The following is an 11680-nucleotide window of genomic DNA, read 5'->3' as shown; positions in this document are numbered from 1 at the left end:
CCAGCTGAGTTATGAAGTATGAATCATCTGCTATTTGGTTTGTTTACATTATTTGTTTAGTTTTTGGTTGAGTTTACTTAAAATGAGTTTTAATAATTAATTAATTATTCTATATTGGCGACGAGAAAATGCCGAGGAAAACAGACCAGTCTCAGTATAGGAGTGTAATTGACTGTAGTAACATGTCTTGCATACAAGATAGAATGAGCAGATTTTCATTTAAAGAGTATAATAGTGAACAATCGTGGGAAGACTACATAGCTCGTTTTGAGTTGACCTGCAGAGTTAAGGGACTGGGTGGTGCTAACACAGAAGAACAAGCGGCTCGGCGAGATCTTCTATTGGCAAATATCGGAGAGGAGCACCTCAGGGCACTGTCGGACCAGATGTATCCAAGGGCCTGGGAGGAGTGCACCTACGACGAAGTCAAAGAGGAAGCCAACCGGTTGTTCAAGCCTACAAGGACCCTTTTTGCAACAAGGTTTGGGTTCGAAAGAGCAATAAGAAAAGATGGTGAGACATTTATTTTGTTTTATAACAGATTGAAGTCTTTAGCTAGAAGTTGTAAATATGGAGATAGCTTAGATGAACGAGTACGAGATAGGTTTGCAGTAGGAAGCAACTGTCCAGAATTTGAAGTCGAAGTCAGACAAAGATGGCCCGAGGGAGTTAATAACCGAGGTGAGCGTGTTAAGTCAACAGTAGTACTAGAGTTAGCTCAATCTATGGAACGAGCGAGAGAAGAAGTTTCCAAACATTCGTGTAAAAATGAGATTCTTAAAGTAAGTGACAGTAAGGAAAAGAGGAAACCAGAGGTACAGAAATCTACTCGCTTCAATAGGTGTTATAGATGTGGGTTTACACATGACCCTAGTGAAGATAGGTGTCCTGCTATTTCTGCTGTGTGCAAGAAATGTTCAAGGAGAGGCCACTTCGCAATAATGTGCAAAAGTAAACATAATTTTTTCAAGAGAACAGATGGTAATTTGAGAAAAGTAGATGATTCTTGTGATCAAACTTACGATGATGAGTGTAGTTCTGATATTGATGTTAGCGGAACACAAATTAGGTCTGTCAAGAGTAAGGTTCCCAGAGCTACGATAGATGTAGAATTGAACGGGTATAATGTTAGAATGGAGTTTGATTCAGGAGCTCGGGTAAGTGCTATAAGTTTGTCTCTTTGGGATAAGATCAATTCAAGTGGCGAATCTATAAAAAAGACGTCTGATGTAATCACTGGCTATAGGAAAAATAAGCTAGAAGTCAGGGGTAAGGCTTTTGTGGACGTTACTTTACGTAATCGTACTAAGCGATTGCCAGTTATTGTATTACTAGAAGATGATGTTCCATTATTTGGGTTGCCGTGGAGTGTAGCTTTCAATCTTAGTTTGCCTAGGGAAGTAAGGGTTAGGCGTATTGATAATGGAAAGACAAATAGTAAAGAGACAGGCAAGAATGAAGAAAGTTGTAGAAAAGAGTTACAAAAAGAAGTTGTGACATTAACTCAGGAGTTTTCTGAACTCTTTCGTGATGAGCTAGGAACGATATCTGACTCTAATGAAGTTATCCATCTAAAAAGTGGAACAAAACCTGTATCTTACGGGGCACGACGAGTTCCATTCCCCTTAAGGGAGGCAGTGGAGAGAGAATTACGGCGATTAGTACAGGAAGGAGTTTTGGAAGCAGTGGATCCTTCCGAAACACCGATAGAATGGAGTACCCCAACTGTCAACGTAGACAAGGGTGGAGGTAGAGTCAGAATCTGTGGCGATTTTCGTACAACCTTGAATCCAAACATAGTTCCGGAGAGACACCTCTTGCCGACCTTTGATGACTTGACTTACAAATTAACTGATGGAAAGATATTTTCAGTGATAGATCTTCGAGACGCGTACTTGCAAATGAAAGTTCACCCTGAGTCACAAAAGTATCTTACAATAGCAACTCATGTAGGCTACTTTCGCTACAAAAGGTTGCCTTTTGGGCTTTCCTCAAGTCCAGCAAAATTTCAAAGGTACATGGAAAGTTTACTAAAAGGACTTAATGTTGGAGTTCTACTTGATGATATAATCATTTCTAGTAAGGATACGACCACCCATATAACCACTCTTAGAGAAGTTTTGAGGCGGCTAGAATCAAGTGGAATAAGAGCAAAACTGTCAAAATGTAAGTTCTTTCAGAAGTCTGTAAAGTATTTAGGTCATACAATAGATGGAAATGGTATTCATTCCTCCGAAGACAAAGTCGAAACCATAAGACACGCACCAAGGCCAAGAAACGTGAAAGAATTACGAGCTTTTCTAGGGGCACTACATTTTTATGAAAGGTACATACCTAATCTTCATGCGATCGCTTCGAGCTTGCATAAGCTGACTGGTACGAAGACTAAATGGAAAGGGACTGACACCGAACAAACTATGTTCGATAAGTTGAAGAATATCCTGTCATTAGAGAAGACATTAGTCCCATACGACATATCAAAGCCGATCATTGTTGAATGTGATGCTAGTGAACAAGGGGTGGGTTCAGTGCTGTTACATTTGATGCCGGATGGAACGGAAAGGCCAGTCATGTACGCCTCGAGGACACTAACGGAAGCAGAAAAAAGGTATGCTACAGTTGACAAGGAAGCACTGGCGTTAGTTTTTGCCGTGAAGAAGTTTAGACAATACCTCAGTGGAAGACATTTCAAGGTGAGGATGGACCACAAGCCACTTGAAAGAATATTTGGAATGCATCGAGATCTTACCAAAGTAGTAAACAACCGCTTGGTTCGTTGGGCTTTGCATTTAATGGAGTATGATTTTGAGATCCAGTACATCAAGGGACAGGATAATTGTGTGGCTGATTTTTTGTCTCGGTTTTCACTCAAGACACAAGAAGTATTAGATCCAGATGAGAGAGAGATTCGAGCATTGGTTCAGGAGAAAATTGACGTAGTTTATCAAAATCATGAACTTGTAAGAGAGTATAAGAAAGACCCAAATATGAAGAAACTTACAGACTACATGGAGCATGGTTGGCCAAAAGACACAGAAAGCTTGCCATCATCTATGAAACCATATTGGAATAAGAGAGAAGAGCTGACATTAGAAAACGGCATAATCATGCGATTAGGAAGAATTGTGGTGCCACAGATTTTGAGAGAAAATGTATTGAAAGAACTCCACAAAGGACATCCTGGAATAGAGGCCATGAGATCCCTATCAAGGTATTATGTTTGGTGGCCTAATCTGAATAAGGATGTTGAGGTTTATGTCCGTAGATGCCACCCTTGCCAGAGTAACCGATCATTTGACACAGAAGTGCCTCTATATCCTTGGAATGTGCCAAGTGATCCTTGGGAGAGAATTCATCTCGACTTCGCAGGTCCATTTGACAACCGATTCTGGTTAGTAGGAATCGATGCTTACTCAAAATGGGTTGAGATCGAAGTTATGGACCGTACGACAACTGCTGCTCTTGTAAATAGATTAAGGACTTGGTTTTCGAGGTATGGTATTCCTAAAAAAATTGTATCCGATAATGGCACCCCATTCACGTCCCATGAGTTTAAGACTTTTTGTAAGAACAATAACATATGTCATGTCACATCAGCGCCGTATCATCCAAAAACCAATGGTTTAGTGGAGAGGATTGTCAGAACCTTCAAGAGTCGATATAGTGCTTGCAAACAAGAAGGTCTCAGTTCATCACTTGCACTTTTACAAGTGTTGCTTGCGTATCGAAACACCCCACAAAAGACCACAGGACAACCACCATCAGTCCTTTTCTATGGTAGAAGATTACCAACAGCTTTGGATAGGTGGAGGTGTAATAGCAGAGAGAGAATAGAAAATCAAGTGTGGCGACAGAAGTACTACCACGACTTAAAATCCAAACCAAAGGAGTTTTCTGCCAAACAAGAAGTGTGGTATCAAAATGAAACGAAGAAGGGCTGGAGACCAGGAACAGTACAAGAAAGGACGGGAGAGCTGTCGTACACAGTTGTAGTTGGGGGAGATGTAAAGAGAAAACACGCTGACCAGCTAAGAGCAAGAGAAGGTGCAAATGATCCACCTCAATGGAAAATGCAAATGGAAACTGAAAATGATGATGTACATAGTTTCGGAAACTCAGCCTAAATTGGGTGGGGAGAAATGTAGGATTATTGTTACCAGCTTAGTTATGAAGTATGAATCATCTGCTATTTGGTTTGTTTACATTATTTGTTTAGTTTTTGTAAATAAATAGTTTTTGGTTGAGTTTACTTAAAATGAGTTTTAATAATTAATTATTCTATAAGGCTAAAAATAAAACTGAATTAACACTGTTCTACATTTCTTGAGCAATCATTGAAATAACCGATTTGCAAACAATGGAAACATAGAAAAAGTCATAGAACACAACCAAGTAGAAGAAATAGAAATGAAGTTTTCTTTTCATTTATAATCGTTATCATAGATAACTTAATGCGGCTATGAGAGGGAAAAATTTGTAGAAACCACTAAAAAAAACAAGATCAGCTTTAAAAAAAGAAGATATTTACAAAAGATTTTGATTATATCTAACTGTTGTGTAGATTGTGAGTATTTTCATAATCTTTGAGTCGCCTGTAATGCAATTGCTCGAATTCGAGCAATAGGTAAACTAGTTTTATATTTATAAGGAAAAATGTAAAAATTGAAATACGTTGATTAATGAACAATGTATGTTTTAGTATGTGAGGAATCCGATTTTGACAATTTCAAACTTTCGAAAATGTACCGTTAAGGCTGTAGAGTTGAAAACTCGGAGAAACTTAATTATTAATTTTCAAAATCTTTTTGTGGTGAAATATAAATATAATAGTCTCAAACCCTAAACCAAATAATGCTGATTCATAATGGTTATTACAACTATGATCGATAATGTAGCCATAAGGTCAATAAAAATTATTATGTTGAGCGCGACTATTATGACAATATACAGTTTGTTATTATGTCGAACCCTATTGATCTGTATGTCAAAATGTATGTTTTAGTATGTGAGGAATCTGATTTTGACAATTTCAAACTTTCGAAAATGTACCGTTTAGGCTGTAGAGTTGAAAATTCGGAGAAACTTAATTATTAATTTTCAAAATCTTTTTGTGGTGAAATATAAATATAATAGTCTCAAACCCCAAACCAAATAATGCTGATTCATAATGGTTATTACAACTATGATCGATAATGTAGCCATAAGGTCAATAAAAATTATTATGTTGAGCGCGACTATTATGACAATATACAGTTTTGTATTATGTCGAACCCTATTGATCTGTATGTCAAAATGTATGTTTTAGTATGTGAGGAATCCGATTTTGACAATTTCAAACTTTCGAAAATGTACCGTTAAGGCTGTAGAGTTGAAAACTCGGAGAAACTTAATTATTAATTTTCAAAATCTTTTTGTGGTGAAATATAAATATAATAGTCTCAAACCCTAAACCAAATAATGCTGATTCATAATGGTTATTACAACTATGATCGATAATGTAGCCATAAGGTCAATAAAAATTATTATGTTGAGCGCGACTATTATGACAATATACAGTTTTTGATTATGTCGAACCCTATTGATCTGTATGTCAAAATGTATGTTTTAGTATGTGAGGAATCCGATTTTGACAATTTCAAACTTTCGAAAATGTACCGTTAAGGCTGTAGAGTTGAAAACTCGGAGAAACTTAATTATTAATTTTCAAAATCTTTTTGTGGTGAAATATAAATATAATAGTCTCAAACCCTAAACCAAATAATGCTGATTCATAATGGTTATTACAACTATGATCGATAATGTAGCCATAAGGTCAATAAAAATTATTATGTTGAGCGCGACTATTATGACAATATACAGTTTGTTATTATGTCGAACCCTATTGATCTGTATGTCAAAATGTATGTTTTAGTATGTGAGGAATCTGATTTTGACAATTTCAAACTTTCGAAAATGTACCGTTTAGGCTGTAGAGTTGAAAATTCGGAGAAACTTAATTATTAATTTTCAAAATCTTTTTGTGGTGAAATATAAATATAATAGTCTCAAACCCCAAACCAAATAATGCTGATTCATAATGGTTATTACAACTATGATCGATAATGTAGCCATAAGGTCAATACAAATTATTATGTTGAGCGCGACTATAATGACAATATACAGTTTGTTATTATGTCGAACCCTATTGATCTGTATGTCAAAATGTATGTTTTAGTATGTGAGGAATCCGATTTTGACAATTTCAAACTTTCGAAAATGTACCGTTTAGGCTGTAGAGTTGAAAACTCGGAGAAACTTAATTATTAATTTTCAAAATGTTTTTGTGGTGAAATATAAATATAATAGTCTCAAACCCCAAACCAAATAATGCTGATTCATAATGGTTATTACAACTATGATCGATAATGTAGCCATAAGGTCAATACAAATTATTATGTTGAGCGCGACTATAAGGACAATATACAGTTTGTTATTATGTCGAACCCTATTGATCTGTATATCAAAATGTACGTTTTAGTATGTGAGGAATCCGATTTTGACATTTTCAAACTTTCGAAAATGTACCGTTTAGGCTGTAGATAGAACAAAACGATGAAAATCAAATCTATATTATATTAATAGGCAAGCATTTTTCTTTAACCCCTTTTTTAAGCTCGAGTGCATCGCAGGGAAAATCTATGCATACTGTTGGAAAGATATTTTCCTTTAGATGTGCAGAATGCCTTTATAAATTAAAATAGGCTCAAAAAAAGCACAGAAAATGAATTTAAAATGTTGAAAAACATACATGTTTCTTATGGGTTGACATGCTGGTGACGATATAACAACGAAATATAAACAGAAAATGAAAACAAATGGAAGAAACTCCAATCACATGTTTTATTCACAGTGTGGTGTGAAAATAGAGATGTCTGTACATTGCATATTTTTGGGCGAGTTTCGATGTTAAGGATGTTAAGTGGACAGCATTCAAATACAGTGCTGATAAGAGAACAATTGCCGTTCTTTTATTAATAAGAGGGAAGTTTTCTTAACACCCTTGTATATAGGTAAAACTTTTAGTTGTCCTTTTAAGAGTCTTGTGTTTTACAAAATAGGCATTCTAACACACTTGGAGAATGAATTTCCAAAATAAATCCAATACATTCAAGGGGACTGTCCCCTCAACAGACTTGTGTAATTCTGTGTCCTCACAACATCTTTGTGCAATAGGGTTTCTCCTCTGTAGTTCTTATTCCGTTGCTTATTTAGTACAATCAGCTCGTCATTGGCCCTATCACAACCGGAGCCATCTAGCCTTGATTATAGTATAGCCTCCGTCTTTAGTATAATATCTATACATGTTAATAAGCATATCAATGCACTAGCATAAAGCTTTTCTAAACGTTACAGTCATATAATGTTCTTTGTGATTAGATTGCTTTAAACGCCGAACATAATATTTTGCTGCGGCTCGTTCATCTTGGTTTGTCAGGCCATTTAATGATACCTTCTGTTCAATTAATTTTCCTTATTTCTCTGCTTATTGAGTCGAATCAGCTCATCGATATATTTGTCTTTTGTCGTCACAGTGTTCGTAACCGACTATGATTTTTCGTTACTGTTGCCTATACCCCAATGAACATACATTATATAGTCCCGCAAACATGCCCCTGATTTATCGCCCGTCACTCAGGTCGTATGAGTCCTGCAGTTTTCCACTAAATGCCTTTATTAACTTATATTACCTTTTGGCGAATTCCCCATATAGGGAATAAGCAATTACCGTAGGTCTCATGGTAACAACTAAACCAGGGACCGATTTGCTTTTTCGTTTTGAGGTCCCAAGAGGACAAAAACAACATCCCTTCAAATTCATATAGCGCGATAACTCGAGTAAAAATTATAAAATTATAACGAAATTTGGTACAAACGTTTAAAACTACGTTTATTCAAACGAGATCACGAAGCAGCATAATCAGACCATGGAAATGGGGGGTTAGGGGGCGTTTTTTGGGGGTAAAAATGAGTTTTCCCCATTGTTGACCCTAAAAACAAATCTTTTAGCAATTTATTTCTAAACCATTTGGTAGAGATTAAAAAATAAATAGTTTAGTATATTTAACCGCTTTTGTATGCCTAGAGGTCACGAGGAAAATAAAAAAAGTGTAATTTAAAATTCTCATGTTATTTTTAAGGAGAAAATAAAAACTGTTGTAGTTTACTTGTTTTTGGATATATATTTAAAAAAATTACAAATTTATTTATTTCATCTTATACTATTAACGTAAGGCCAAAAACACGTTTTACCTTCCCCGTAGCAGCAAACCTAAGCACTCGTTAAATCTAATGATATTTAAATTGGGAATACATATGTCTTATTTATGGAAATATTTTTGTAAAAATGTAATCAGAGAAGTTTAAATTCACTTAGTCTGCAGGTTTGCTGCGCCGGGTTGTTTTTTATTGGGTGAAAGATTCACATTGTTCCACAGTTGCCTTTGGAAGTTACCCACCCTTTTTCATTTGTGAGATGTTATAAAAATGCAGCTTTCTCCACTCCGTCTGACATCCATACACTAGCACAAATCTCAGGTGACAAGTGTTCTGCGAACTTCAGATTCCCCTTTTCCCAAAGCTTATATTGCTATCCAACTGTAGTTAGTTTCGTGCACTTTCAAAAAATGTCTCGAGGCGTAGTCGACGTTGTCAGTCCTCCTTCGTTTGCGCCTAGCCGTGTATAAGTCATACTCGGTTGGTTAACGAATTTCTAATTTTGTTGCACCCCATCAGGCACAATCGAGTTGTAAATTGTATTGCAATATACTGGAACAATTAACTTGACGTACCGGACCGATTTTGGTGGTTGGAGTTGCCATACACAATAAAGTCGTCTTAAAGTCGGAGATGCTTGTTGTAGCGTACCTTCATTTGTCTCTCATATTCGTTTTCAGGACGTAATAGTCCTGCAGTTTTCAATAAATGCTTGTTATATAGCTCGTGTTACGTTTCGTATTGTGTAAAGGTTCACATAGTTTTGCAGTTGTCTTCGGCAGTTACCCGCCCTTTTTGTTCGTGAGGTGTTATGCAAATTTAGCTCTCTCCGCTCCGTTTGACATCCATACACTCGCACATATCTCGGGCTACAAGTGCTCTGCGAACTTCCTTTAAACTACCCTCTTTCTAAAGCTTACATTGCTATCCAACCGTTCATTAAGTTTCGTGCACTTTCACAATTGCCTCGAGGCGTGGTCGACGTCGTAAGATCTCCTTATTCGTTTGTGCCTAGCCGTGTATAAGTCATACCAGGTTAGTAAATTAAATCTCGCTCTTTTGCACCCCATCCCACACAATCTCGTTGGAAACTGTATTACAGTGTACTGGAACAATTAACTTGATATACTGGACAGATTTTGGTGATTGTAATTTGCCGTTAAAAAATCCTAATTGTGATGAAAGTCAGGGACGCTTGGCGTAACGTACCTGTCACGATTACTAGAAAAATACCGGTATGGATCATAAACATAAACAAAATGACGTTGTTGACCCGAATCCTATACTAATAGCATTGAACATATGATTTGGCAGTTCCATTTAAGCAATGTTAAAATATGTTTATTATCGGGACAAAAACGTCATTTGTTTATGTTTATGATCCATACTGGTATTTTTCTAGTAATCGTGGTACCTGCATTTGTCTCTCATATTCGTTCCTTAAACTTATGGAATTGCTATTGTAGTTCATGCTGTATATATATTATTTCATTATGTCAAATTAATCCTAATAAAAATAATTTAAAGAGGGAAATGTTGTACAGTATACGTATATACAGGGTGAGTTTTTAATGAGTCCCCCCCCACTTTTTCTACATTTATTAAGATGTCAACTTCGGGCCACGTAAGATCATTTTAGAGTAGTAAGTACTTCATTTTGACTAGGTGTAAATCTTTGACCGCCATCTTGGATCCACAGTATTGGGTACACAGTTTTTTTATTTTATTTTATTTTTTTTTAATGTAAAGCTAGGGCTGTGACCCAAGGTTTCAAACGAGATTGTTACGCTGAATATGATGCTGCAATCTGTTTTTAAAATTTCTTATAAATTTATTTTTTGCCCATTTTAACATTGTGCATTTACAAACTAAGACCATAATATCAAAATAGTGCTAGATAAAGATAAGTATACACCATCAGTCATTGTCTATGACGGATTTATTTTTATCGGCCGCCATTTTGAAATGACAAAAAGTTTTTTTAAATATGAAGGTGGTGCCGTGACTCATCATTTTGAATAACTTTTTTATGCTGAACTCAATACCTCAATCCGTTTTTATTATTCATATTTTGTTTTTTTAAATATTGACATTTTAAATAAAATAATTGTAATATTTCATTAAGAAAGCTTGATAACAAAAAACTGATAGCGGCATTGAGTTTAGCATAAAAAAGTTATTCAAAATGGTGGGTCACAACAACGCGTTCATATTTTAAATATTTTTCTCATTTCAAAATGGCGGATCCAAGCTGATTTAGACATAAAATTTTGATATAGCGTAAAATGTTCTTCATAAGAATAGCATTGGAAGCCATACACAGCTGATTTCCAGGCCAGTATTCAATACACGCAGTTGGTCTACTTCTTAGCCAGTAAACTCTAATAATGCACTGTATACTGTATTAAAACCTGGGATAACATTATTTTGTTATCTATAATTGAGCCAATTGAGCAATATTGGCTTCGACAACTGGGAAATGGAACCCTAAAAACATAAAATTATACTTAATGTGGCTAATACAACTGTTAATTTTGTATAGTACAGTACTTATTTACTTCCCTTAACGATCACGATCCCCCCATCACGATCGGATGGTCGTTTTGTAACGCATATTCACATATATAACAAACATTGGATTTCACATATATAGATAACAGCAACAAAGGCAAACAGAGCGACTTTTAGACAAAAAGATCCATCTTGGCAAATAAATAATTCGATTCTCAGTTTGTTTGAATATTAAAATAAGCTGTTTTACATTTCAAGCTTTTTAGGGACTTATGTCGCTACATGCCCCTAGTCCATATATTAATTACGTCAGCTGATTCTTTGCGTCAAAATTGTGGGTGACTGGGAAGTCGTAAAATGACGGGAGAAGGCTCAAATTAGAGGTCTCGATCCCGTGACGGCGGGGAAAATAGTAACATTCCAAAAATGTTTACACAAAATTATATACAGTATAGCATACAATGTTCTCCATAAGAATAGCATTAGAAGTCGCTGATTTACGTTTACCTCAATATATTGCAATTTACTGTATAAAAACTATTGAAAACGTTATCTATCTATATAAATAAAACTACAGTTTTGTCTGTACATTGCTTAGAATCATACGGTATTTATGTTTGTCTGTCCATTCTGTGACTTCGCTTTTCCAATGTGTCACTTTTGGTTTCTACTTACTTACATTTCGACAACGATATCGGTACTACCCCTACTTAGGAAATAAAACTACAAACGTACAAAACCCCAGATTTGTGCGTTTTTGTCACATTTCCTCCGAATGTTTGCTAGATATATGTACCGATTATCGTTTAGAGATTACGTAATCTTTTAAATAAGAAATTTTTGTTTTGATAAAGGTGGTTTCTTCAAACTGTCATTAATATGTTAACATTAAAAGCTGCTTACAAATAATGCTATT

General features: G+C 35.6%; 1 protein-coding gene across 1 annotated transcript; it reads left to right on the top strand.

Moving 5' to 3' along the window:
- The first annotated feature begins 203 nt into the window (after nt 1–203).
- Nucleotides 204–4124, top strand: LOC129002798 (uncharacterized protein K02A2.6-like). Its single transcript, XM_054430865.1, has one exon. The coding sequence runs from the start codon at nt 204–206 to the stop codon at nt 4122–4124; it is 3921 nt and encodes a 1306-aa protein (XP_054286840.1).
- Nucleotides 4125–11680: the final 7556 nt, after the last annotated feature.

This window comes from Macrosteles quadrilineatus, unplaced genomic scaffold (assembly GCF_028750875.1).
Source record: "Macrosteles quadrilineatus isolate MER2022 unplaced genomic scaffold, UCM_ALF_1.0 Scaffold_1__1_contigs__length_201487025, whole genome shotgun sequence".
Lineage (NCBI taxonomy): Eukaryota > Metazoa > Arthropoda > Insecta > Hemiptera > Cicadellidae > Macrosteles > Macrosteles quadrilineatus.
This window is presented reverse-complemented; position numbering and strand designations above follow the sequence as displayed.

Excerpts from the sequence above, each read along its gene's own strand:
- LOC129002798 (XM_054430865.1), top strand. The coding sequence starts at position 204 with ATGAGCAGATTTTCATTTAAAGAGTATAATAGTGAACAATCGTGGGAA.